Source organism: Dryobates pubescens, chromosome 11, assembly GCF_014839835.1.
Source record: "Dryobates pubescens isolate bDryPub1 chromosome 11, bDryPub1.pri, whole genome shotgun sequence".
Classification (NCBI taxonomy): Eukaryota; Metazoa; Chordata; class Aves; order Piciformes; family Picidae; genus Dryobates; species Dryobates pubescens.
This window is the reverse complement of record NC_071622.1, coordinates 1,338,273-1,365,466: the sequence shown is the minus strand read 5'-3', so window position 1 is coordinate 1,365,466 and position 27,194 is coordinate 1,338,273. Positions and strand designations below refer to the sequence as shown.

General features: G+C 59.5%; 3 protein-coding genes across 3 annotated transcripts; 1 reads left to right on the top strand and 2 right to left on the bottom strand.

Moving 5' to 3' along the window:
- Window positions 1-1,136: 1,136 nt before the first annotated feature.
- On the bottom strand, window positions 1,137-18,973 carry UHMK1 (U2AF homology motif kinase 1). Its single transcript, XM_054165547.1, has 8 exons — window positions 18,574-18,973; window positions 16,325-16,617; window positions 11,550-11,741; window positions 9,741-9,835; window positions 8,138-8,214; window positions 3,908-4,006; window positions 2,990-3,078; window positions 1,137-2,541 (listed from the first exon to the last, which is right to left on the bottom strand). Exons 1-8 carry the CDS (start codon window positions 18,857-18,859, stop codon window positions 2,395-2,397), a joined length of 1,278 nt encoding a protein of 425 aa, XP_054021522.1. The 5' UTR covers window positions 18,860-18,973; the 3' UTR covers window positions 1,137-2,394.
- A 3,414-nt stretch (window positions 18,974-22,387) lies between these two features.
- C11H1orf226 (chromosome 11 C1orf226 homolog) lies at window positions 22,388-25,204 on the bottom strand. Its single transcript, XM_054165492.1, has 3 exons — window positions 25,165-25,204; window positions 24,582-24,810; window positions 22,388-22,880 (listed from the first exon to the last, which is right to left on the bottom strand). Exons 1-3 carry the CDS (start codon window positions 25,202-25,204, stop codon window positions 22,388-22,390), a joined length of 762 nt encoding a protein of 253 aa, XP_054021467.1.
- Window positions 25,205-25,481: 277 nt separating this feature from the next.
- Window positions 25,482-26,822, top strand: SPATA46 (spermatogenesis associated 46). Its single transcript, XM_054165491.1, has 2 exons — window positions 25,482-25,490; window positions 26,235-26,822. The coding sequence occupies exons 1-2, from the start codon at window positions 25,482-25,484 to the stop codon at window positions 26,820-26,822; spliced, it is 597 nt and encodes a 198-aa protein (XP_054021466.1).
- Window positions 26,823-27,194: the final 372 nt, after the last annotated feature.

The window sequence follows — 27,194 nt, the reverse complement described above, 5'->3', positions numbered from 1 at the left end:
GAACTGAAGTGAAGGCAAGTTCTGCACCTGCACCTCAGCATCTGCCCACTGCAGGTGACAGGTCCCACTCCCTGCACCCAGCAGAGCTCCTGGTGGCCACAAGCAGGCTGGGAGTCGGTGGGGCAGCTGCTCTTGGCTCTGCTGCCCACTGCCAGGCAGACAATGCAGCCACCTTAATGCTGCTGACATGATGGCATTTCCAATGTGGATTTCTGGGCTCAGCCCCCCAGGGACAGCAAGAACTGAGAGCTGAGGAGGCCAGTCAGTACCTACCAATGCTTAGAGAGTACTTCAAACACCCTGTTCCCACAGGAAAAGCCCTCTCCCTGTTAATCACCCCATTCCTCTCAGACACTGGAGGTGCTGCCCTGCAAGGGCAGCCTCATTAAAAGCAATGAATCACACTCCCCACCTATGCAAAGCTGCCTTACAGCTACATGCAGCAGAGCAGCACCATTCCCAGGAACAGCCTCAGCAAGCAAAGCACTCCTCAGAACTCATGCTGGCATGGCTGTCCTTCCCTGGAAAAGCCACCACCTTGAAGGCAACAGAAACAGGCAGAGGGGTTGGTCCTTTCTGGGGGAAGTTTGGGAACAGCCAGAGGGGACAGGACTTGGGAGAAGGAGTCAGGCTCAGGAAGCACTGCAGACAGCACTGCACCTCCTGACACATTGCACACACATGCACGGGGCAAAGGGAAAGGAAAAGCAAGAGGAACTGCTCAGTGCAGGATGCCAGCAAGTCCAGCAGCAGCGTGGAGCCAAGGAAGGGCAAACTGCAAGGTGATTCAGGTCTCACTCCAGGGAAGGTCAGAGGTGGTCTGGGCAGCTGCCCACAGGTGTTTCAGCTGGAGAAAAGAAGTCATGAGGGCTCTCCTCCTCACCACAAGTGGTACCAGGGCAGAAGCCAGACTGTGCTGGGCCCCCTTTAAACAGGGCTGTTCCACACTCTACTTGCCAGGAGCAAAGTGCTCACCTCTGCAGGGAGAGGCTCCACTGGGTGCACAGGTTTGCACCCCTGGGAAACAGCCAGCACCCACCTCACGGTGGCAGCTGCACAAAGGAGCTTCTGCCTCTGCTCTGAAGCCACACAGCATGCTCTGGGGAGGGAGCAGTCTGATCACGGGCTCCCAGGCTGTCAGGGCTTGGAAGGGACCTCTGAAGCTCATTGAATCCAACCCCCCCTGCCAGAGCAGGACCACAGAATCTAACACAGGTCACACCTGATGACTGACAGAGGCCTTTCCATGCAGGATCTCAGATTACCTCAGGCCCTTTGTGTGACCTGTGAAGGACCACAAAGTGTCAGTGCTTCTAATCTACAAGCCTGGGGAGTTAAAGCCAAGCCAAACCCCCACAACAGAAAAGCCAAGCACGGGACCAGGACAGAGAAGGTTTGCTCTTTCTTCTGAGGCCCACAGGGCAGGAGTCCTGCTGAGACACAAAGGACACTGCCTGCTGAGGCACTCCTTTCCAAAACTATCACCTAAAGACACCTAGGGATGATCTGGTGTCAGGGCTGGGGAGCACCAGTGCCAGCACAGGGGACATGCTCCAGAGCTGGCTCTACACGAGCAGGTTTCCACATCGCCTCCAGCTACAAAGTGCTTACAGGTTGTGCCCAGAGTGAGGCTGGCACTGCAGTGATGTCCTCTACCCAGCCACCATCAGCCCCTGCCCATCTCAGGGACACAGGAAAAGTCAGCTCTCTGCAGGCACCCTCACCCACGCCTCACTGCCCAGCGTGCCATCTGTGCCAGGTGGGATGGATGGCTCTCCTCAGGTCACAAGGTGGTGACAGGGTAGCACCTGCAGGCTCAGCAGGTCTGATTTCACTGCCTCCTTCAGCACATCTACATGATGCAAAGACTCAACACTGCTCCTGGTTTGGTTTAGAGAAGCTGCTGCTTCTGCTGCTTTACTTTACCACAGACACCACCAAAAAGCAGGGAAGCCTCCCTCCTCCTCCTGCTCCTCCCCTGCCCTGGAGAAGAGAGCAGGTACAGGAAAGCTTCACAAAGAAATCCTCTCCCTAGAGCCAAGTCAAGTGCTGCTAAGGCAAAGACTATAAATGTCCTCACTTCAAAGCACTTGCCAAGGTTGCTCAGCCTCCCAGAGCCACCACTCCTGCCAGCCAAGCCCCCAGCAGGGCACAGCCACCCCCCCAGTGGAAACGAGCAAGCACAACACACAGACAAGCACAGGCTGAAAGCCATCCCGGCCCCCTCTGCACACCACAAAGCAGCAGGAAAGGTTTCAAAGCCCAATCAAGTCCTTTGCATCTCTCCTTCATATAGATGACTCAAAAGCAGGGCTAGGAAGCTCTTTCATACATTCAGCTGCAAGAACATGTGAGGAAGAGGAGCAAGACAACTCTCCTGATTGTTGCTACTGCCTACAGCAAGTTTTGGTACAGATATCCTCTCTTATAGGCACTCAGGGGGTAAAACGTAGCCACCACAAACTTGCCATCAAAAATCTTTCCAGTCAGCATTTTTTGGGCAGCTTTGGAATCAGCAGCATTTGCATATTCAACAAAGACCTGAAAGAGAGAGAGAGAGAGAGAGATTGAGGGGAGCAATAGGACTTGCAGTGCAGCATGTCCCACCCCCTCCCACCCCACGTCCTGAACACGGTTTCCCCCTCCATCCTCGGTTGAGCCCAGAGCAGTGGAGCTCTAAAAGAAGGAGCTGCATCTCTGAGTTGGGATTTCATCTCCTGCTCCTCGTTTCTAAAGGCAGCTTCCTCTCCCACTCACAGGCTTCTCCCTTTCCCTCCTGCATCCTGGCTTGCCTGCTGAAGCCACTTGGGCCCCCCCCGGGTCAGGCGGCCTTACGTAAGCAGGAAGGAACCTGTGCTGTCCTTCAAGACAGGCAGTTATTTTCAGCAGAGTCATCATCAGTGGGGAGACTTCCAGGGGCTTGAGCAGCAGTGCTGCAGCACACAGAGTGCATGCAGGAAGACAGAGCCTCCCCCCTCCACTCACTCACTTGGCCTTTACCAGGATTCTCCTTTGGAATAAGCAAGGAAACGACGGGTCCGTACTTCTGGCACTCCTCCCTGATGTCCTCCAGGATGTCTGGGGAAGAGAAGAGCTGCTTGTCCTTCACCTTGCAAACTGGGGTGAGCCAAGAAACAAACCCAGGCCTGATGAACACACCCAGAACACTCATTCCACACACACACTCCTCAATCCAAAATGATTGAGAGGTGCCAGGGCAGAAGCTGAGACTGCTCAGACTCACAGAACCACAGAACTGCCAGGGCTGGAAGGGACCTCAAGGCTCAGCCAGTCCCAACCCCCTGCCATGGCCAGGGACACCTCACACTACAGCAGGTTGCTCACAGCCACCTCCAGCCTGGCTGCAAACACCTCCAGGCAGGAGGCTGCCACCACCTCCCTGGGCAGCCTGTGCCAGGCTCTCACCACCCTCCTGGGGAACAACTTCTTCCTCACATCCAATCTCAATCTCCCCATTTCTAGTTTTGCTCCACCCCCCCAGTCCTATCCCTCCCTGACCCCCTCAGAAGTCCCTCCCCAGCTCTCTTGGAGCCCCCTGCAGGTACAGTAAGGCCCCTGGAGGTCCCTTCCACCCCTGGCAGTTCTGTGATCCTGAGGTCTGTCAGCATTTAACCAAAAGAAGATAAACTTCTTTTTATTAAGTACAAATGAAAACCTGGGATCCCTCAAGCACTCCCTCACAAGCTCTGCTGTCTGCCTCAGTCTCTTAGCTTACTCTCTGTGGGTGCAGCTGACCCACTTGGTACCAAACCTCAGCTGAGCAGCTCTTTACTGGCTGTTCTGGCACCTGTTAATCGCTCTCCTGCTGGCTTTTGCCTCCCTGAAGCCAAACCCAGCAGCCTGTCAGCTGGCACTGCTGGATGGGAGCTCCACAGCTTGCACCAACCTTCATATTCTTCTTCACACTGCAGAGAAGCATCACTGAGAACATTCAGCAGCCTCAGCACAGGTGTGGGGAGCATCACCAGATCTTCAATATGAGGAGCTGTTTGACACCCAGGGAGAACAGAGAAGAAATCAGTGGCCACAGGAGCAAGCCAACAGGAATCTGACTCAACAGCCACTGCTGTACCCCAAGCTCTTACTGCTCTGTGCAGCACAGTTTGGCTTCTCTTGCTGACACCTGCACTCACAGCCTCTGCTCTCCTTGTTCCCAGCTTATCTCCACCTCTGCACTGAGAGACTCCTCCAAAGGGTTCTGCAATTGCACTGAGGCCAACACCTAAACCTGCCTCCAAAACCTACACAGCTAGCAGGAGTTAAGGCTGGAGTTCTGTCTGCTTAACTCAGCTTCAGAAGCTGAGGTGATCCCAAGAGCTGTGGCTAGCTGAGCACACTGCCCCCCAGACACCTGCAGCAGAGGGAAGGATGTGGCAGGTTTGGCCTATGCCTTTTTCACAGATCCTGAGCAGAAAAGTAGCCAAAGGTCAACAAATCACTGCTGGGTGCAGAAAGGAAACCAAGAGAATCCTGATCAATCCCACTGGGGAGATGTCCACCACAAAGATTCTACCCTCCACAAAGAACTGCTCTGCAACCTGCCTCTCCTGCTGCCAGACAAGCTGCAAGCAAGCTTCTGTAACTCCAGCCCTCAAGCTATCCTGAGGGCCAAGCCTCAGGTCTCTGGGATACCTCTCAGCTCTTCCCTAAACCCCATGCAAACCTTCCTGCCTTCCAAATCCAGCTGCAGTGCAGTGAAGGCCACCACACAATCCTGCAACAGAAACTGGGGAAACAAAGTTAGCTGCTTCCAGCAGGCAGTGCCACAGAGCCAGGCATGGCCACAAGGTAGGTGAGCAGTGACCCTGTGACCAGCTTCACAGGGGCAGAGAGAAACCCCACTGCCATGGCACACTTGGCTCTAGAAAACAGGCAGCTCCAGGATGGCCTGGAGCAGCAGACCATGGACACTGCTGTGGAAGAAGGACAGAACTAAGGTGTGCAGTGTGCCCAGGCAGCCAAGAGGGCCAATGGCATCCTGGCCTGCATCAGGAACAGTGTGGCCAGCAGGAGCAGGGAGGTCATTCTGCCCCTGTACACTGCACTGGTCAGGCTGCACCTCGAGTCCTGTGTCCAGTTCTGGGCCCCTCAGTTTAGGAAGGAGGTTGACTTGCTGGAACGAGTCCAGAGAAGAGCAACGAAGTTGGTGAGGGGTTTGGAACATAAGCCCTACGAGGAGAGGCTGAGGGAGCTGGGGTTGCTTAGCCTGGAGGAGGCTCAGGGCTGACCTTATTACTCTCTTCAACTACCTGAAGGGAGGTTGTAGGCAGGCAGAGGTTGGTCTCTTCTCCCAGGCAGCCAGCACCAGAACAAGAGGACACAGTCTCAGGCTGTGCCAGGGGAGGTTTAGGTTGGATGTTAGGAAAAAGTTCTATACAGAAAGAGTGATTGCCCATTGGAATGGGCTGCCTGGGGAGGTGGTGGAGTCCCCATCCCTGGAGGTGTTCAGGAGGAGACTTGATGGGGTGCTTGGTGCCATGGGTTAGCTGTTTGGGTGGTGTTGGATTGGTTGATGGGTTGGACACGATGATCTTGAAGGTCTCTTCCAGCCTGGTTTGTTCTGTGTATAAGGTGGACAGACAGACTGGGAGAGGTGTGTCTGAGAGCACACCCAGGCCTCTAGAGCAGCAGGGAGAGTGCCCCTCCTTCATGTCCCTGCAAGGGTCTGCTAGGCCAGAATTCAACACCTGGGAGTTCAAGTTGCTCTTGGAGAATGTTAATGGTGGGGTTTGTGATGGCAGCCACAGCAGCCAAGCACTACTGCAGCACCCCACAGTGCTCCCACCTGGCAGTGAGAGAGGGCAGAGAAAAGGAGGGAGATAGCTGCAGCTCTCCAGTCTGAGCCTCCTGACCAGGTCAGCAAAGAGTGGACTATGACAGCCTTGGAAATACTTCTCCAAGCTAAGCAAACACTTATGAAGGAGGTGACAACTCTGCCAGGCAGGGACAGAAGATGCTGATGTCACAGAGCCAGAGGAGGTAACAGGCAAGCACACACACTACACATCCCTGTCTGACATGGAAGAGTCCTTATGAAAAGCTCAGAGCATGAGAGGCTGAAGCCCAGAGAGTGCTCAGGGAAAGCACCCCAAGGGTGCTGTGCTCAGATAACCAGCTCCAGGTGAACCTCTGCCAGCACTTTTCACAGGCCTGCTGGCAGCCAAGAGACAACTTCAGATGAACTGAGGACTGCAAGAGTATTCAAGCATCACCTTGCTCTTGTGTTTATCCCAGCAAGCCTGTCCTTCCTTCCAGATGTCTTGTTTTCAGAGAGGGAGACAAAGCAACCCCCAGGACTCAGAACCACAGAGCTGGCAGGGCTGGAAGGGGCCTCAAGGCTCAGCCAGCTCCAACCCCCTGCCATGGCCAGGGACACCTCACACCACAGCAGGTTGCTCACAGCCACCTCCAGCCTGGCTGCAAACACCTCCAGGCAGGAGACTTCCACCACCTCCCTGGGCAACTGTGCCAGGCTCTCACCACCCTCCTGGGGAAGAGCTTCCTCCTCACATCCAGTCTGAATCTGAACCATCTGGGCTTCTTGTAACCAAGTGACAAATGCAGCTCTTGCAATATCCTTCTGCCCTAGGAGGTTCTTTCTGCCCAGCTGCTCTGCTCCTTCAGAGAGCCAGGTGAGAGCAGCCACACTGACATGGGGGAGCCTGCAAGCAGCTCAGGAAAGCTGATGAACTGGAAAGCCAGGACTTGGCTGTGAATGACAAGGAAAGACACACTCAGCTGTCTCTGCTCTGAACAGAGGAACTGTGTCCAAGTGAAAGGCACTGACAGATCATTTTCTGCCTTCCTAGAACAGCAACAGTAAATAAATGCTGCTTTGTGTGGACAGGATTGGCAAGGGAGAGAAGCAGCAAGAGCACTGAGAAAAAGGGAAGCTGTTCTGTAAAGTAACCACAGCAGCACCTTCCCAGGTACAGTTAGAGGTCTGTGTGCTGAAAGCTAGGCCAGAAAGCATTGCCAGCATGCTCTTCCCTCTGCCCTAAAGCAATGCTGCCTGCAAGGCTCAGCCATGGAAGGAGGCTCTGACTGCAGCCCCAGCTTCTGGGATGCAGGAGGAGTGCAAAAACAGGAGCAAGTTTGTTTGCCTAATACACAGGAGCCTCAGTACCTCCACCTGGCCTCAAGAGGCAACACTTCACTGCAAGGTACACCAAGCAGCTCAAGAAGAGCAGGGCCCAGCCAGAGGATGGACACCCCCAGCATGAACCTGTGCTGCAGAAAAGCTGGGTGCAGAGCTCCTCACTGCTGTGCTTGAGAGCAGAACACTCCTGAGGAGGGCTACGGTGTGGCTTTTGGAACAGACACCAGGGAGGAGGGCAGCAGAGCCCAAGCCGGGAGGAGGGCAGCAGAGCCCAAGCCCAAGCCAGTGGGTCCCAGCCCCTCTGTGCTGACAGCCTGGGGTCAACATGTGACTCAGTTTATTACTTGAAGAGAAAGAGCCAGATGAAAGTGGCAGTGACACCCACCTGAGACCTGCCACAAGAGGCAGCTCATTACCACATGCTCACACCTGGAGAGGACACTGGGACTACTGGGCCTGTGCAGAGCAGGCAGCAGCAGAGGCTCCCACCAGCTCCAGCCACCCCCTTCCTGCCTTCTGAACTGGGGAACCTGGCATGAGGCAAACCAGCCACTCACCCCACACACTGCACCCTCCCAAAGCTCCTCAACAGCCACAAGGTGAGGCAAATACCTCGCTGACTTCTGTCCCTGCTAATGAATGCTGCTGCCACAACTTGTGCTCAGTTGGAGCTGGGCAGAACTCAATAGGAAAAGCCAGAGGCTGGGCAGGGCTGCAGGGAGGGAGGGAGGGAGAGGCCGGGGAGGGCTGCAGGGAGGGAGGGAGGGAGAGGCCGGGCAGGGCTGCAGGGAGGGAGGGAGGGAGAGGCCGGGCAGGGCTGCAGGGAGGGAGGGAGGCAGGAAGAGGCCGGGCAGGGCTCTGACCTGCCTGAGGTGGCAGCACAGTGGGCTGGCGAGTGGCACAAAGAGCAAAGAAGCAGTGGCAAGGCCAGAGCCAGAAGCAAGGCAGCTGAAGGGCAGCCTGTGCCGCTTCAGGAGGTGCTGAGGAGGCCCTGGGCAGGGCCCATGCGCAGCTTACCGAAGGGAATGCTGAAGAAGGGGCTGCACAAGGCCTTCTCCGCCGAGGCTCGCTTCCCCTGGTCACAATGAAGCATGCTGGAAGAGACAACACTGCCATGGGCCTGCACCTGACAGGCCTGCGCTGCCTATCCGAGGGGGCTGGAAGTCAGTGCAGGAGTGGCCTGTCTGAGCAGCACACCTGCCAGACAACAGCTGCAGCACAGCAGAGGGATGCCCGGGCAGCACCCTGGGTAGGTGTGCAGCAGAGGGCAGCTGCTCACTGACAAGCTCCCAGGGAACGCCACATGTGCCAGCTCCCCCTCCCCAGGCCTCACAGGCCCCTGCAGCCAGTGGCTGCACTCCAAGGAGCTGCCACAGCTCTCAACAAACTGGGATCCCAAGCAGCTAACAGCCCAAGGCCTGCTGGAGCAAAGGCCCTGCTCAGCTCTGGCACTGACCCCCACAGACATTTCTGCCAGCTTGTGTCCTCCTTCACTCTACACCCTCCAAGCAGAGTCACAAGACAGTGACAGCAACCCCCTTGGCAGAGCTCTGAGTGGAGAGCTGCACAACTGCATTTGAATCATAGAACTGCTGGGGCTGGAAGGGACCTCAAGGCTCAGCCAGCTCCAACCCCCTGCCATGGCCAGGGACACCTCACACCACAGCAGGTTGCTCACAGCCACCTCCAGCCTGGCTGCAAACACCTCCAGGCAGGAGGCTTCCACCACCTCCCTGGGCAGCCTGTGCCAGGCTCTCACCACCCTCCTGGGCAACAACTTCTTCCTCACATCCAATCTCCATCTCCCCATTTCTGGTTTTGCTCCACCCCCCCAGTCCTATCCCTCCCTGACACCCTCAGAAGTCCCTCCCCAGCTTTCTTGGAGCCCCCTGCAGATCCTGCAAGGCCACAATGAGGTCTCCTGGGAGCCTTCTCTCCAGCCTGCACAACCCCAACTCCCTCAGTCTGTGCTCACAGCAGAGCAGCTCCAGCCCTCTGCTCCTCCTCCTGGCCCTTCTCTGGGCACCTTCCAGCACCTCCAGATCCTTCCTGGTACAGAGGCTCCAGAACTGGCCCCAGAGCTGCAGCTGTGGTCTCAGCAGAGTGGAGCAGAGGGGCAGAATCCCCTCCCTGCCCTGCTGGCCACACTTCTCTTGCTGCAGCTCAGGCTCTGCTTGGCTCTCTGGGCTGCAAGTGCTCCCTGCTGGCTGCTGTTGAGCTTCTCCTCCCCCAGCACCCCCAGGTCCCTTTCTTCAGGGCTGCTCTCCAGGCAGTCCCTGCCCAGCCTGTACCAGCGCTTGGCAGCACTGGGAAAGCAGCAACACTGTTTGCTCTCCTCCCTCTTTGCTGGTTTAAGGCAGGGCTGTCAGAAACAATTTCCAGTTCAGCCCAAACACAAACTCCTTGGCAGGAAGTGGCAAGCACAGAGAGAGCACAGATGCACAGCACCATGGCTGATGCTCCCTGTGCTGGCTCCGAGCTGTGCCCAGCTCAGAGCCGCCGAGGCACCGCTGCCAGCGCTCAGCAGCAGGGAGACTCCACAGGCAGCTGCTGGGGGGGGCTCTGAGACACTAGGAGCAAGGCACATCTGTAAGCATCAGTGAGGAAATGTGGGAAATACCTTTTGATAAGGTCTCTGAGGTGATAAGCTGGAATGGCTGAATTCACCACCCCCTCACTGGCAAAGATGCGATCGATGATGGCAGAGCTGTTCGCCTGGGGAGAGAGGAAACAACAGCTTAGGGAGGGGGAAGAACCAACCCAGGGCAAAGCCTGCAGGGCCCCATCCTCTTCAGGACTGGATCACAGGATGTCAGGGGCTGGAAGGGACCTCAGGAGATCATCCAGTCCAACTCCCCTGCCAGAGCAGGGCCACAGAACCCAGCCCAGGTCCCACAGAACACATCCAGATGGGGCTGGGAAGGCTCCAGAGAAGGAGACTCCACAACCTCTCTGGGCAGCCTGCTCCAGGGCTCTGGGACCCTCCCAGGGCAGAAGTTCCCCCTCATGCTGAGCTGGAGCCTCCTGTGCTGGAGTTTCCATCCACTGCCCCTTGTCCTATCCCAGGGCACAGTGAGCAGAGCCTGTCCCCTCCCTCCTGATCCCCAGCCCTCAGCTATTGATAGACATTGATCAGATCCCTCTCAGCCTTCTCCTCTCCAGACTGAACAGCCCCAGGTCCCTCAGCCTCTCCTCATGAGGCAGTGCTGCAGTCCTCTAATCATGGAGGCAGAGGGCTCTGCTGCTATGGCACTTTGGGAGGGATCCCCAGCACTCCAGCCTCACACATTAAACCAGCAGGCTCACCACAGAGGAAGCTGTCCCCAGCTGCCTGTGTGAAAGCTACACATTTCCACATGCAGGCCAAGCTCTGCTGCCCAGGGAGGTGGTGGAGGCCCCATCCCTGGAGGGGGTTAGGAAGAGCCTGGCTGAGGCACTGGGTGCCATGGTTTGGCTGATCAGATGGTGCTGGGTGAGAGGTTGGACTGGATGATCTCTGAGGTCTGTTCCAACCTGCTCAGTTCTATTCTGTTCCATGCTGTGGAGGTTCTGATGCTGAAAGGATAATTTTACTGGGAATGGGAGCACAAAACCAAACTGTTTTCATAGAGAACAGAGGACAGGGTCAGGCTGCAGGCTCACAACAGAGCCTTCCTCTTGCTTTCTCAGCAGATAGACTTACAGGATGCTCAAAGCAGAGCTAACATCAAGACTAAAACCAGCAAAGAGTTCCTTTGTCATTGTGCTGCTGAGCTACCTGGCAGCCCTCAGCCATCCACTTCTTCCTTCCTTCTGTGCCAGCACAACTCACCTCCTAAATCTTGGCAGGACACAGGCTCCAAGCACAGACCCCTGGAACTTTAGCTTGCAGTAGCCTGAACAGAGGCAGCATTCAGACATGCCAGTCCCACAGGGCAGGCAGTGCTCATGGCTCTGGAAGCTTCATTCTCAGAATCACAGAGACACTCAGGCTGGAACAGAGCCTCAGCATCACCAGCTCCAGCCCAGAGCCCTGCTCTGCAAGGCTCACCCCTAACCCACAGCCCCAAGCACCACAGCCAAACCACCTTCCAACACCTCCAGGCTTGGGCACTCCACCACCTCCCTGGGCAGCACATTCCAGTCCCTGACCACTCTTGCCATCACAAAATTCTTCCTCCTGTCCAGTCTGAACCTCCCCAGTGGCAGCTTGAGGCCATTCCCTCTGTTCTGTCACTAATTCCCTGTGAGCAGAGACCAGCAGCAGCCTCTCCACAAGGTCCTTGCAGGGAGCTGTAGACAGCAATGAGGTCTCCCTCAGCCTCCTCTGTTCCACACTACCCATCCCCAGCTCCCTCAGTCACCCTCAGGGCCATGGCAGCGCAGAGGCGCCCAGGGCACACTCTCCAGCTGCCCCCAGGCAGCAGGGCCTGCAGCAGCTCAGACTCACCTTCCATTCCTGAGATTGGACTGTGTGTTTCAGTTTCATTCCTGAGAACATTTCCAGCAGGACGACCCCCAGGCTCCACAGGTCGACGGCAGAGGTGCACTCGGTGTCGCTGGGCAGCCCGGCCTGCGCCAGGCGGTTCTGCAGCTCCGCCTCGGGAGCCCGGTACCCATCCGTCTGGATGTACTTCACATCCTGGGCAAGGCCAAACACACACAGTCACCTCACACACAGCTCACCTCCCACACACACCCCTTCCCCACCCCATCTGCAGGCAGGCCCCAAAGGCCCTCCCAGATGGGTCACCGAAATGCCAGTGCTAAATTCTCTTCCCTGGAGGCGCTGGAGCCAGCAACCTGTGGGTTGGTGCAGCCCCCCCACAGCCCACAGCCTGCTGGAGGTGTCCAGGGAAGGGCCACGAGGAGGAGCAGAGGGCTGGAGCTGCTCTGCTGTGAGCACAGACTGAGGGAGTTGGGGTTGTGCAGGCTGGAGAGGAGAAGGCTCCCAGGAGACCTCATTGTGGCCTTCCAGGATCTGCAGGGGGCTACAAGAAAGCTGGGGAGGGACTTCTGAGGGTGTCAGGGAGGGATAGGACTGGGGGGGATGGAGCAAAACTAGAAATGGGGAGATTGAGATTGGCTGTGAGGAAGAAGTTGTTCCCCAGGAGGGTGGTGAGAGCCTGGCACAGGCTGCCCAGGGAGGTGGTGGAAGCCTCCTGCCTGGAGGTGTTTGCAGCCAGGCTGGAGGTGGCTGTGAGCAACCTGCTGTGGTGTGAGGTGTCCCTGGCCATGGCAGGGGGTTGGAGCTGGCTGAGCCTTGAGGTCCCTTCCAGCCCTGACAGCTGTGTGATGCCATGAAACTGCCAGGGCAGCTAGGCAGGCAGAGCCAGCTGCTGTGTTGATGAGGGGAAAGTACCCTAAGACTGCCTGGAAGGGAAGACATCTCCCAGCAAAGCATCAGGCAGCACTGCTGGGGGGAAGAGGCTGGCTGCCTCAGTGGGCTGCCCTAGGGGCCTCTCATGCACAGAAGATAGGTTAAGTTTCAAGGTAAGGGTCAAACACCCACAACATGCTCCATGTCAGCCACATAGAACAGAACAGAATTAACCAGGTTGGAAAAGACCTTCAAGATCATTGAGTCCAAGCTCTCACCCATGGCTCCAAGTGCCTCATCCAGGCTCCTCCTAAACACCTCCAGGGCTGGGGACTCCACCACCTCCCTGGGCAGCACATCCCAAGGGCCAATCTCTCTTGCTGGGAAAAAATTCTTCCTCACCTCCAGCCTAAACCTCCCCTGGCACAGCTTGAGACTGTGTCCTCTTGTTCTGGTGCTGGGTGCCTGGGAGAAGAGACCAACCCCCAGCTGGCTACAACCTCCCTTCATGGAGTTGTAGATAGTGAAGACCTGACAGCACCAAGAGCTGTGGGGATCAGTAAGAGCTGCAATTGTTCAGGCCCTGATGTTCTCTGAAGAAATACTCCAAGAAGGAAGCAGCAGCAGCACCAAAGGCCCAGGCAAGGCACTTCCCACACAGCTCTTCCTTCTCCACCTCACAGCCAGAAGTGCTGCAGCAGCCAATGCTGCCCAGCTGCCAGAGGAAAGCATAATGTTCACACCCTCCCTCTCAAGGGAAAATAGGAAGTGACAGAATCACACTGGAGGGACTGCTCTGAAGGTCTCCAGCCCAGCTTCCTGCTCCCAGCCCACACCTGATGGTTCAGCAGTCAGCTCTGGCTTTGCCTAGCCAAGTCCTGCAGGAGTCCAAAGACAAACTTCATGCTGCACCTTCTTCAGGCAGCAGGCTTCTGGTTTTAGACCTACTGATGTGACTCAAGGAATGAGTCTGCAAACCTACTTCCTGGATGAGGCCCAGGGCTGGGAGCTCTTAGCAGGGCACATCCAAAGCCAGGTGATCCAGGTCTCTTCCTGAGGTCTGCAAAAGGCCTTTCCAGGCAGCAGAGCTCCAAAGTTGTTTATGAACTTAGAAAAGATATAAACAATGATACACACATTGCTCAGCAGAGTCCCTCCTGCTATCAGCAACCAGCAGAGCCTCCAGGTGGCCAAAGCAGCTGCTCAGCAGCCCCAGCAAAGGAGGCTCAGAGACAGAGACACCGCTGCCGTCAGTGCCGCCAGCCAAAAGGGCAAGGTGGAGCTCCTCTCCTTCCAGCTAAAGCAGCTGGAGAGAGGTCAGGGGCTGGAGACCTTGCTCTGTGCAGAGCCACTCCCTGGTAAACACTAGCAAGAGGAAAAGATAGGCAGAGATCAGCTGAGCAGAGCTGTCCCAGGTGAAAGGAGTGAGGTCTTGACCTGGGTAAGGAAATGCTGCTGCCCAGGGCGAGGGTGCTGAGGGCAAGCTGGCTCCTGCTGCACATTCAAAGCAGGGGCAGAAGGTTCAGCCAGCCAGCTTGTTCCTGAGAATGGCTAAAGGAAGCAGACTGGAAGGAAGCACAGAAGCAAATGAAGCAAACAGCTCACAGAGCAAGCAGCACAATTCAAGAAACAGAATCAGATCAGATCTGCATTAGACAGAGGACACCAGGAGGATGCTCTGTGCTGAGAGACAGCAGCAGGTGACCAAAGCCAGCCAAGAAGGTGAGAGAACATGGAGGAGGTAAGAAGCACAGCCCCTGGACCAAAGAAGTCAGAGGCAGGCCAAGCCCCCAGTCCTCTGACAGTGACAGATCAGAGAATGCTCTGGCCTCTGACACTCCCACACCAGCTAAAGCAGTGCAAAAAAGGACATGAACTAAAAGCCTCTAAATGAGCACAGAGGTGCCAGGGCTGGAAGGGACCTCAAGGCTCAGCCAGCTCCAACCCCCTGCCATGGCCAGGGACACCTCACACCACAGCAGGTTGCTCACAGCCACCTCCAGCCTGGCTGCAAACACCTCCAGGCAGGAGGCTGCCACCACCTCCCTGGGCAGCCTGTGCCAGGCTCTCACCACCCTCCTGGGGAACAACTTCTTCCTCACATCCAATCTCAATCTCCCCACTTCTAGTTTTGCTCCATCCCCCCCAGTCCTATCCCTCCCTGACACCCTCAAAAGTCCCTCCCCAGCTTTCTTGGAGCCCCCTGCAGATCCTGCAAGGCCACAATGAGGTCTCCTGGGAGCCTTCTCTCCAGACTGAACCACCCCAACTCCCTCAGTCTGTGCTCACAGCAGAGCAGCTCCAGCCCTCTGCTCCTCCTCCTGGCCCTTCTCTGGACACCTTCCAGCACCTCCAGACCCTTCTTGGCACAGAGGCTCCAGAACTGGCCCCAGAGCTCCAGCTGTGGTCTCAGCAGAGTGGAGCAGAGGGGCAGAATCCCCTCCCTGGCCCTGCTGGCCACACTTCTCTTGCTGCAGCCCAGTCTCTGCTGGGCTCTCTGTGCTGCCAGTGCTGACTGCTGGCTCCTGCTGAGCTTCTCCTCCCCCAGCACCCCAATGCATGGACAGGGCCAAGCCAGGGCCACTTCTGCCCAGAAAAAAAATCACAGCTTGCTTACTTGACTTACTGCCCATCATCCAGTGATTAAAGGCCAATTTGGCAAGAGGCTACCTGATGACAAACTTTACTGAGACCCCTCTCAAGTGGTTACTGAGAGAGAAGAGTGAATGGAAGCTCTACCAAGGCATCAGCAGAACCTCCTGAGGTCCTCTGCTTTCATCAGAGAGGATGGAAGGGAATGAAAAAGGACAAAGCTACTGAAGCCCAGCACCACCAAAACAGACCAGTGGCCAGATAAAGAGGGAGTCAAAGCCCTGCAGAGCTGGAACAGGAGAGCAGCACAGGGATGGTTTTGTTCCTTTACTGACATCTGTCCATGTCAGTACAGGAGGGACACTGCCTCCCCACAGCCCCAGAACAGGCTTTTGCCAACACAGTGACATGGGAAAGAAACATCCAGACTTCCTGAAGAGGAGAAGCTGCTGAATACAAGATGAAAGGGAAGACAAGCCCAAGGACACTGCCAGAGGTAATGCTGTGACTGGGGAGGAGGATGGTGAAGCCTGGATCACCAGCACACATGGTAAGAGGCACTTCCTGAGGCCTGGGTGCTCCCACTGTCTGACCACATTAAAAGGAGCACGTTGCCCAGGAGGCTGAGGCACAGCTTCAGCAGTGCATGAGTACCTTGGGAGTTTGTGGTCATGTGTGGCACAAAGCCTGAGACATCAACAGAAAGCAGAGATGTGCAAGGAGAATGGGAACTGGAGCTTCTGCACCCAGGGCCAGACATCGTTTCAGCCTTCCTCACAAACCCCTCAGCACCAAGCTCAGCTACAACCCTGACCAGGTCACCCCACGAGCCAGAGCAGTACAGCCCCACACAGCTCAACACACAGCTCAGCAGCAGCATGAGTGAGGGACTGCAGCACTGCCTGCTGAGGAGAGGCTGAGAGCCCTGGGGGTTTGTAGTCTGGAGAAGGCTGAGAGGGATCTGATCAATGTCTATCAATAGCTGAGGGCTGGGGGTCAGGAGGGAGGGGGCAGGCTCTGCTCACTTGCACCCTGGGATAGGACAAGGGGCAGTGGATGGAAACTCCAGCACAGGAGGTTCCAGCTCAGCATGAGGAGGAACTTCTGCCCTGGGAGGGTCCCAGAGCCCTGGAGCAGGCTGCCCAGAGAGGTTGTGGAGTCTCCTTCCCTGGAGCCTTCCCAGCCCCATCTGGATGTGTTCCTGTGTGAGCTGTGCTGGGTTCTCTGCTCCTGCTCTGGCAGGGGAGGTTGGACTCAAAGTCCTGCAGAGGTCCCTTCCAAGCCCTGACATCCTATGACCCTATGTTCCAAACCTGATTCCCCTCTTTGAAGCTAAGTCCAAAGTCAATGAGCTTGAAGCACTCCTCCTCGGCGCTCCACAGGATGTTGCGTGGCTTGAGGTCTGCGTGCACGTAGCCTTTGTGGTGCAGGAAAGCCAGGGCCTCCAGGACGTCTCTGGCACAGTGCTGGATCATCCACATGGAGCAGCCCTGGTTGCTGGAGTGCAGCAGCAGCTCAGACACACTGATGTCCAGCAGCTCCAGCAGCAGACAGCGAGAGGGGCCGTTGGCAGAGTAGTGGTTGGTGAACACGCCGTAGAGCGTCACTGTGGGGAGATCAGAGAACCACAGCAAGAGCCAGGCTGGAGCAGACCTCAGCACCACCAGCTCCAGCCCAGAGCCCTGCTCTGCAAGGCTCACCCCTAACCCACAGCCCCAAGCACCACAGCCAAACCACCTTCCAACACCTCCAGGCTTGGGCACTCCACCACCTCCCTGGGCAGCACATTCCAGTCCCTGACCACTCTTGCCATCACAAAATTCTTCCTCCTGTCCAGTCTGAACCTCCCCAGTGGCAGCTTGAGGCCATTCCCTCTGTTCTGTCACTGATTACCTGTGAGCAGAGACCAGCAGCAGCCTCTCCACAAGGTCCTTGCAGGGAGCTGTAGACAGCAATGAGGTCTCCCTCAGCCTCCTCTTTTCCACACTAACCATCCCCAGCTCCTTCAGTCTCTCCTCATCAGATTTATCTCCAGGCCCTTCCCAGCTTCCTTGCCCTGCTCTGCCCTGGCTCCAGCACCTCCACATCTCTCTGGGATTGAGCTGCCCAAGCCTGGACACAGCACTCCAGGTGTGACCTCCCCAGAGCTGAGTGCCAGGGGCCAATCCCCTCCCTGCTCCTGCTGGCCACAGCATTGCTGACCCCAGCCAGGATGCCTTTGGCTTTCTTGGCCTCCTGGGCACACTGCTGGCTCCTGTTCAGCTGCTTGTCCATTAGCCCCTCCCAGCTCCCTTCCTGCCAGCAGCTTCCCAACCAGATTTGCCAGAATCAACCAGGTTTGGAAGAGACCTCCAGGATCACCAAGTCCAACCAATCATTCAACCCCAACTAACCAAACAGACCACGGCAGCAGGGGCCTCATCCAGGCTGCTCTTAAACAGGCACCAGTAATGAGCAATCACCAAGGTCATCACACTCCACTGCTGCCCAGGAGACCACAAAAGCCCCAAGGGGCAGCTCAGCTATTTCACAGAGTGATATGGAGAGAGCTGGAGAACCAAACTTCAGAGGGAAGCCTGCCAGGCCTCCCCTGGGGGCTTCAGAGGAGAGGGCAGTGTCAGAGCCTCCTGCCCAGGCTCTGCTGCAGGGATAGGGCTGGGTGCTCCTGCTCAGAGGATAGCCTCCAGGGCACGGATAAGCAGCAGCTGGGGGTAAAACAGAGCTAGTACTGCTGGCTCTGGGACAAACCCTCGGTTGACCCAGCACAGGGGGAACACCAGCCCTGAGCACCCAGCTACATAACAGCATTAAAAAGCACTTCACACACACATGATAAAGAAACCATCAGTGTCAGGGGAACCTGGGGCTCTCCAGCTGCCACCTCTGATCTGCAGGCTTGCTCCTGCCACCCATGCAGGCAGACCAAGGGCTGGGTGGGCAGGCACTGCCCTACTGCTGCCCAGTTGCCAGCATGGCTCTTGGGGGCACCTCGGGCAGCCTCACCCAATGGAGTTTGGGGGTGCCTTGCCTGCACCAACCCACTCTGACCCCTGCAAAGGCTGACACCCATCTCCTGCCTGCTCCTGCCTACCCCCGGGAATGATTTGCAGGTGCCCAGCCCAGGGACAGAGCAGAGCATCCAGGAGGTTGCCCTGCAGGGGTATCAACAAGCACCTGCCACAGGGACATCACTTTGTGCTGTCCAGGGCCCTCGAACCTGCCTGTCCAGGGGCACCGGCCCAAGGGGCACGCTGGTCCGGGGGCGTTTCTAGCCCTGCCCGGGCGGGGCAGTTTCAGGGTGAGGGAACCAATACTCCCCAGAGGGTCGGGGCCGCCCCTGTCGGGTTTGGGGGACCCCTTCCCGGTTGGAAGGCAGTTCCTCGACCGGGTGCGGCGGGGACTGGCCCGGAAGCACCAATCTGCCCCGGAGAGATTGCCCTGGGGGGGGCCCGCGGGAGCCATCCGGGAAGTGAGGGCCGGGGAGCGGGATCGGGGGGGGGGGCGGGGGGGTGGCAGGGGTGGAGGCGAGGCGGGGGGGGGGGGGGGGGCGGGGAGCCGTTACCGATGTTGCGGTGGCCGCGGAGGTGCTCGAGCGCGGCGCGCTCCTTGCGGAAGCCGTACTCGGCGCAGTCGGCGGCGGGCGGGCGGGCGCCGGGGCGACGAGCGGGGCCAGGCCGCGGCGGGGGCGGCACGAACTCCTTGACGGCGCCGGGGGGAACCCGCGGGTCCCCGCAGCAGCGCACCCGGTAGACGGAGGCCGAGGAGCCGCTGCCCAGCGGCGCCTGCACCTCCCACAGCCGGCCCAGCGCCTCCAGCAGCGGCGCCGCGCCCCACACGCACCCCGACATGGCGCCGGCCCCGTCTCACATCGCCCCCCCGCCGCTGCAGCCGCCCCGCCGCCGCCGCGACAGCCGCACCGGCACCCGGCCCGGCTTCCGCGGCGCTCCGGCCGCCATGACACCGGAAACGGGGCGGGGCCCCGCCCGGGCTCCACCCCCCGCGCGGCGCGGGGCGGAGACAGCGGCGGGGCGGCCCCGCCCCGGGGCTCCGCGAGCGCGGGGAGCAGGGGGATGCCGTCCCGGGGCTGCCGTCTGCACAGCAAGGGGAGCAGGGGGATGCCGTCCCGGGGCTGCCGTCTGCACAGCAAGGGGAGCAGGGGGATGCCGTCCCGGGGCTGCCGTCTGCACAGCAAGGGGAGCAGGGGGCTGCCGTCCCGGGGCTGCCGTCTGCACAGCAAGGGGAGCAGGGGGATGCCGTCCCGGGGCTGCCGTCTGCACAGCAAGGGGAGCAGCGGGATGCCGTCCCGGGGCTGCCGTCTGCACAGCAAGGGGAGCAGGGGGATGCCGTCCCGGGGCTGCCCTCTGCACAGCAAGGGGAGCAGGGGGATGCCGTCCCGGGGCTGCCGTCTGCACAGCAAGGGGAGCAGGGGGATGCCGTCCCGGGGCTGCCCTCTGCACAGCAAGGGGAGCAGGGGGATGCCGTCCCGGGGCTGCCGTCTGCACAGCGCGGGAAGCAGCGGGATGCCGTCCCGGGGCTGCCGTCTGCACAGCAAGGGGAGCAGGGGGATGCCGTCCCGGGGCTGCCGTCTGCACAGCAAGGGGAGCAGGGGGATGCCGTCCCGGGGCTGCCGTCTGCACAGCAAGGGGAGCAGGGGGATGCCGTCCCGGGGCTGCCGTCTGCACAGCAAGGGGAGCAGCGGGATGCCGTCCCGGGGCTGCCGTCTGCACAGCGCGGGAAGCAGCGGGATGCCGTCCCGGGAACGGGCTGGGGGGGGGGGGTGTCCTGTCCCCTCAATCCCTGCGCTCCCCCTCCCTCAGCTCGGCATCTACCAGGTCCTGTCCCTTCCGTGCCAAGCACAGGAGGGCAGCTGTGTCACCCCCTCAGCCCGGGCACCCCAAAACTCCCCCAGCGTACCCCCCACACCCCCACGAGAGTGCCCTCGGCAAGTGTCGGGTGTCTGGCTGCACGTTCAGGGGATACTTCCCTTAAGCCCAGGGCTTTACTGCAGCTGCCCCCACCATCCTCTGCAGTCACCCCAGCAAGCATGATGCTGGAGGGTAGCTTTTCACACCACCTCTCGTCTCCATAGGGCTGCCAGGGCCACTGCCACACTCCACAGCCCCTCTGCCAGCTCCTCCAGCAGGTCACCAGAGAGCCAAGCAGAGCCTGGGCTGCAGCAAGAGAAGTGTGGCCAGCAGGGCCAGGGAGGGGATTCTGCCCCTCTGCTCCACTCTGCTGAGACCACAGCTGGAGCTCTGGGGCCAGTTCTGGAGCCTCTGTGCCAGGAAGGATCTGGAGGTGCTGGAAGGTGTCCAGGGAAGGGCCATGAGGAGGAGCAGAGGGCTGGAGCTGCTCTGCTGTGAGCACAGACTGAGGGAGTTGGGGTGGTTCAGTCTGGAGAGAAGGCTCTGAGGAGACCTAATTGTGGCCTTCCAGGATCTGCAGGGGGCTGCAAGAAAGCTGGGGAGGGACTTCTTAGGCTATCAGAGAGTGATAGAACTAGGGGGTAATGGAGCAAAACTAGAAATGGGGAGATTGAGATTGGCTGTGAGGAAGAAGTTGTTCCCCAGGAGGGTGGTGAGAGCCTGGCACAGGCTGCCCAGGGAGGTGGTGGCAGCCTCCTGCCTGGAGGTGTTTGCAGCCAGGCTGGAGGTGGCTGTGAGCAACCTGCTGTGGTGTGAGGTGTCCCTGCCCATGGCAGGGGGTTGGGACTGGCTGAGCCTTGAGGTCCCTTCCAACCCTGGCAGTTCTGTGATGTGATGCAGGCCCTCCCCTCCCACCAAGGGACTACTCTGTGTCTGTGATTAAAAAGAAAAAAGAAAAGGAAAAAAAAATATATTTATTGTGCAATCTGCCTCTTGTGTCCCAACCTACAGCCAGGTTGTAGACAGCATAAATAGAGGCACGGGCCCAGCATCGCAGCTTCCCCTGGGGGAGGGTGCTGCTTCCTCAAAGAGGGGCTACAAGGCCTTGTGTTCATCACCACATGCAGTGCAGTGTGGGTCTAGGCAGCACACACATGGACATACTCAGATCAGTTTTTGGCTGCAGGGTGGCATCAGCACAGCACAATCACTTCACACACAGGGTGTGCTGCGCCTCAGCACCGAGGGGCACCTGGCTGTGGGCTCTGAGCAGGACTCTCCTAGGGCTTGAGCACTGCACAGCCCCTAGCATCACCACAGCACCAGGCATGGGAGCAGGGTGGCTGCACAAGTGGTGGTCAGCAAGACCAGCACCTGGCTGGGGGTGGTGGAAGATATCTCTTCAGCCCAACCACCCTGCCTGGCCCAGGAGGAGTGGTAAGCAGAGCTGCCCCAGCCAGGAGCCCCTTGCCTCCTCCAGCCCAAACCTGCCCTCTGGAGCTTTTCCTCTCAAAATCATCTCTTTGGAGAGGAAGCAGAAAGCTCTCAGCAAAAAGTGCTCTCCCTCTGCTGCCTCCTTGCCCCAGCCCAGGGGCCTGCTGGCTCTCCTGTAGTTCACAGGGAAACAATCATAGAGCAGGACCAGAGGGCTGTGTGGCTTCCTGTGTCCTACACCTGCAAACACATCCCCATCCCAGCTAAAGGAGGAGAGCAGTGGCACTGGGCCACAGGGAGTGGGTGCCTGCCTGGGGCAAGACAAGAAAATAAGCAGGAGCTGGAGGGGGGTCTGACAGGGAGCTGGAGACCCCACCACAGCCCACTCACCAGCGAGCAGCCATGTGTCCCCAGGCACCCAGCCCTGCTCCCCAGCACAGCCTGCACCAGAAGCAGCTGGGACTCTGCTGCAAAGACAGATGGCACTAGGAAAGCTAATGCCAGGAGGCTGACACTTGGAGAAGGCCTTGGGGATGCCTACAGCCCAGCTCCCTGGCACCAGGCAGTGGGGCTGGGTGAATGTGCTGGCACACGAGGATGATGTATCTCAACAGGCACAGGATGAGAGCTGAGCCATGCTCCAGACTGGGGGAGGCAGCCCAGATGTGGGGAGCCATGTGGGACACTTGCCCACAGCGCAGCTGACAGGGCTGGGGGCAGCCTGGTGCTTCTGCACCCATGCATCAGGACCCAGGCTGCTGAGCAAGCCCACCCTAGCCCCCAGCCCAGCACGGCCCCGGGCTGCAGGCAGGACAGGATGGTGGCACCAGGGGAGGACAGGAGCTCTGCACTGACAAGGGTTAACAGGCTCAGGATGGGGCTGCAGAAGCCGTAGCAGGGCAGGCTGTGCCCCTCCTGGGAACCCAAGGACAAGCGGTGCTGCGCCTCCCCAACCCCCACACTGGGCTAGCAATGGCTTCTGCTAGCCAGGGCTGCCCTCTCTCCAAAGAACGACCCCAAAAGTGGCAGTGAGAGATGCCTTTGTGTGACGCTGCCCCTCTCACAGCACCGCTGCTGCTACTCAAAGGACAGTAGGTCAGGATGGGGCCCCTCCAGCTCCCGGCTCGGAGAACATGGCTCCTGCCGCCCCGTGCTCCCCGGCGGCTCGTGCTCCGGCCCAGGTCTCTGGGAGGGCTTCTCGGTGTGAGGTGAGGTCTCAGGAGCCCTCTCTCCTGCTTGCCGCTGGCTGTCCAGGCTGCCCTTATGGATGAGGTCGGGCACGGGGAGGGCAGCAGAGGGCTGCTCCTCCTTGGGCTCTGGGGTGCCCGTCGCGGTGGGTACAGCAGGGCACGCTGGAGGAGATGGGTCCCTCGTGCCCAGCTGCTCCCCTGCAGGGCGGGAGGGGGCTGGGGGTGGCTCAGAAGGCTCTTCCAGGCTGCTCCTCCGGCCGGTCCCTGCGGGCTGGGGTGCGATGAGCATGTCCTGTGGGGTCTTCAGGGCACGTGGGGTCCGCTTCCTGCTGATGGAGGGTGGGGGGTCCAGGCGGGGAAAAGCATCCAGCCCCACGGCCCTGCAAGCACACAGGAGTCACATTCAGCCCTGTGTCGAGGCCCTGGCAGCAGCCCTGCCCTGGGGGGGCACACTGTGGGGGGCACACCCCGTGGCAGTTTAGGCTGGGTGCCTCCTGTTACTGCCACCTAAGGCACACCGCAGTGTCCAACCCAGTAAGGTGGGCACAGGAAACAGCCTATTGCTACCCATAAATCCTGGGCCCTATAAACTCAGCTGCAAAGTCTCTCTCTTCCTCTTTCTTCCCTCTCTGCTCCTGTGGGAGATCACAGAACTGTCAGGGTTGGAAGGGACCTCGAGGCTCAGCCAGTCCCAACCCCCTGCCATGGCCAGGGACACCTCACACCGCAGCAGGTTGCTCACAGCCACCTCCAGCCTGGCTGCAAACACCTCCAGGCAGGAGGCTTCCACCACCTCCCTGGGCAGCCTGTGCCAGGCTCTCACCACCCTCATGGGCAACAACTTCTTCCTCACATCCAATCTCAATCTCCCCACTTCTAGTTTTACTCCATCCCCCCCAGTCCTATCCCTCCCTGACACCCTCAAAAGTCCCTCCCCAGCTTTCTTGGAGCCCCCTGCAGATCCTGCAAGGCCACAATGAGGTCTCCTGGGAGCCTTCTCCTCTCCAGCCTGCACAACCCCAACTCCCTCAGGCTGTGCTCACAGCAGAGCAGCTCCAGCCCTCAGCTCTTCCTCGTGGCCCTTCTCTGGACACCTTCCAGCACCTCCAGATCCTTCCTGGCACAGAGGCTCCAGACCTGGCCCCAGAGCTCCAGCTGTGGTCTCAGCAGAATGGAGCAGAGGGGCAGAATCCCCTCCCTGGCCCTCCCGGCTCTGCTTCTCTTAGTCCCCCAATGTTACCCAACAGGGAGCATCATCTCAAGACCTGTTTGACCTGTCTAGACCTAATGCCAGGAGAAGGGGGGGAGGGCAGTGTCAGACCTCACCAGCCTGAGACCAGCCTAGCAGAGCAGGGGGGGAAGAAAAAGCCCTGGGTGTCTTTGGGGAGACCCTCAGGTGGGGAGAAGGGAAGTGCTGGGAGGCCTTTGGTGTGGTGTAAGTGACTCTGTAAGCCTTGGGACATTCAGATACTTGAACATGTCCAGAGAAGGGCAACGAGGTGGGGGAGTTCTGGGGCACAGCCCTGGGAGGAGAGGCTGAGGGAGCTGGGGTTGCTTAGCCTGCAGAAGAGGAGGCTCAGGGGAGACCTTCTTGCTCTCTCCAACTCCCTGAAGGGAGGTTGGAGCCAGGTGGGGGTTGGTCTCTTCTCCCAGGCAAGCAGCACCAGAACAAGAGGACACCGTCTCAAGCTGTGCCAAGGGAGGTTCAGGCTGGATGTTAGGAAGAAGTTCTTCCCAGCAAGAGGAATTGGCCCTTGGGATGTGCTGGCCAGGGAGGTGGTGGAGTCCCCATCCCTGGAGGTGTTTAAGAGCAGCCTGGCTGAGGCCCTTGGGGCCACGGTCAGTTGGTCAGATGGTGCTGGGTTGGACTGGGTGATCTCAAAGGTCTTTTCCAACCTGGCTCTATTATTCTGGGATTATCTTTGCCACTCTGCTTTGCCACTTCTGTCAAACACCAACTGCTTTCCCACTTGAACTTCCCCCCCCTTTCCAATCCATTTGTGTGAGCATCATTCCTTTGTCCCTCCCGGGGCCACAGAGGATCCGCCCCCCTCCCCCCCCCCCGACAGGGGCACACTCACCCCTCCTCTGCAGCCGGCTGCCCGCCGCGCAGCACGGCGCCGGCGCTGGCGTTCACCTCGGTCACGCCGGGGCCGGGCAGCCCGGGCGGCTCCCGGCGGCGCAGCAGGTCGTTCACCTTGGCCCCCACCGCCTTGCCCAGGTTGCGGAGGTGCTGGCTGCCGGCGGGGCGCGGCGGCTGCGGGCGCGGAGCCGCTGCCGCGCTGGCGTTCTCAAACAGGCTCTGGTCCACTGGGGAAGGAAAGGGAAGAGAGAGGGGGGCGTGAGCTGGGCCGGGGGCAGCGCCCCGGCGGGCTCGGCACGGCACGGCACGGCACGTCCCAGAGCTTAACTGCTGGCCCCCGGGGCAGCAGCATGGAAACGCAGCTCGGGAGGCTGCTCCTGCAGCGGCTGCGGGCAGCCAGGGCTGTGCCAGGGCTGCACAGGGCAGTGCATGCAGTGGGGACAGCACAGGCAAAACCAGGGTGGCAGCAAGGCCAGGGGTCCATGCTGGCACTGCCAACACATTGAAAGCATCTCTTACCTGGCACCAGGCAGCTTGGGAAGCAGGTTGTGGAAAGAGAGAGAGAGAGAGAGAGGATTTACCAAGGGAATGGCAAGGGGAGCAGGGCCCTGCCCCTTCCATGCTACCAGGCAAGGTGTGCTGCCAGCCCCCTGCCTGGGCCTGCCATGCTGCCTGCAGAGCTGGGGTCCTTGCCAGCCAGGCACTCGTGAAGCAAAAAAGGGGCTCTGTAAGGGCACCCACAGCCCGGGCTCTACACTGCCAGCCCCTGCAAGGTTCCTTCCCCAGCCCAGGTTGGCTGATCCCTTGCACTGGCCAAGCTCCCTAGAGATCCCAGGGGCTGGGCACAGCACCCAGGGGCATCCTGCTCCGCACTGTGTGACTGTGACATCAGCCACGAATGGCATGGGTACCGTGGAGCAGGAGCCCTGCACCAGCCCCACTAGGGTGACAGCTTGGTCCTGCCCGCTGCGTACGTCAAGGCCATGCCCTGCAGCACCAGGACCAGCAGCCCAGAGGCTCCAGTGCCCTTAGGCCCTGCCAACCTGTCCGGTGAGCCTGGCGCCCACCAGCTGTGGCTGGGCATGGGGGGGTGGGCAGCTGGCACTACCTGTGGGGAAGGTTCCTCCCCGACTTCCTGGGCACAGCCATGGCATCGCACAGCCTCCTGTGGCACAGCGAGGGCCTGTGGGCAGCCAGCCAGGGAGAGGTCTGGCTGGGCACGGGTTGGCTGCACAGGTGGGGAAGGGGACCGGGGTGGGTGTGTGGCAGCAGGTGCTTTCTGGGGACCTGATGGGGGTCTGCAGTCACTCCCCACCTCTGAGCTGCACTGCTTTCTCCCCTGTGGCTTCCCAACAGAAGTCCCCAAAGCTGTGGGCGCTGCCCCTGAGAGTGCCAGCTCAGCCCCTCTGTCACTGCCTGCGTGCCAGGACAGCTCTTCACTGGACGACTCCAGCAGACTACTGGGTGAGCCTTGTGCCTGTGTCCACCCCTACACCTGCATCACATGGGGGAAAGGATGGTGCCCTCTGTGCCGGGGGGGACAGAGCCAGTCACCTCTCCACCCCATGGAGACAGAGAGGAAGGGTCCCCAGCAAAGCTCTGAAGCCCACAGAGGGGGCAGGCTCTTCCAAGCCCCCCAGGCTGACTGCAGGCCCTTTCCTCCACAGCCTGTGGCCCTGCAGAGGTGCCAGAGAGCGAGCTCCCTGCCTGTGCCGATGTCATCTACCGGCCCTGGTTCTCGCCCTACAGCTACCTCATAAGCACCAAAGCAGCCACCCAGCAGTCCCCGAGAAGCCTTTCCTCCAGCTTGGCTGCCACCACCACCACCCCCCCGCAGGAGCAGGAGGAGCTCGATGACCTCTCAGAGGCCGTCTGCTCCTCCAGCTCCTCCGACAAGGCCCAGCCCCCCGAGAGGGAGCGGCCGGCCGGCAGCAGATCCAGCATCACCCTCCAGGACATCCTGACCGCCTCGCAGCAGCAGCCCCTGCCGCAGCAGGGCTACAAGTGCATGTCCTGCTGCCGAGTCTTCCCCATGCTTTGGTCGGTGCAGGCTCACATCCAGAACAGCGCCCAGGAGGGCTACAGCTGCAAGGTGTACTACCGCAGGCTGAAGGCGCTGTGGGAGAAGGAGCAGAGGGAGCAGGAGCTGCAGCCTGCCCGGGGGCACCGCCGCAGCCCCGGAGCCGAGCGGCGGCCGCGGGAGGGCACTGCTCCATCGCTCCTGCCGGCGCCACAATAAAGCGGGAGCAGGAGCGGCCAGCCCCCGGCTGCCTGCTGCCCTTCGCCTGCACAGCGCTTCCACCAGCCTTTGAGAGAAGCTCTGAGAGCCAGAGAGCCAGGACAGCCAGCGCCAGAACAAGAGGACACAGTCTCAAGCTGTGCCAGGGGGAAGTTTAGGCTTGATCTTAGCAAGAAGCTCTTCCCAGACAGAGAGACTGCCCTTTGGCCCTGCCACCTCCTTGGGCAGCCCATTCCAAAGTCCCTGGAGGTGCTTAAGAAGAGCCTGGATGAGGCACTCAGTGCCATGGTCTGGTTGATTAGTTAGGGTTGGGGGATTGGTTGGACTTGGTGATCTTGGAGGTCTCTCCCCACCTGGCTGATTCTGTGATTT

Coding starts and splice junctions, on each gene's coding strand:
- C11H1orf226 (XM_054165492.1), bottom strand. CDS start 25,204: ATGGAAGGGGCAGGGCCCTGCTCCCCTTGCCATTCCCTTG. Junction 24,811..25,164: donor CTCCCCTTGCCATTCCCTTG/GTAAATCCTCTC, acceptor TTCCTTCCCCAG/TGGACCAGAGCCTGTTTGAG. Junction 22,881..24,581: donor CAGCCGGCTGCAGAGGAGGG/GTGAGTGTGCCC, acceptor GTGTGCTTGCAG/GGCCGTGGGGCTGGATGCTT.
- UHMK1 (XM_054165547.1), bottom strand. CDS start 18,859: ATGTCGGGGTGCGTGTGGGGCGCGGCGCCGCTGCTGGAGGCGCTGGGC. Junction 8,215..9,740: donor CTCAGAGACCTTATCAAAAG/GTATTTCCCACA, acceptor TGTCTCTTCCAG/CATGCTTCATTGTGACCAGG. Junction 4,007..8,137: donor CTTCTTCAGCATTCCCTTCG/GTAAGCTGCGCA, acceptor GGTGTCAAACAG/CTCCTCATATTGAAGATCTG.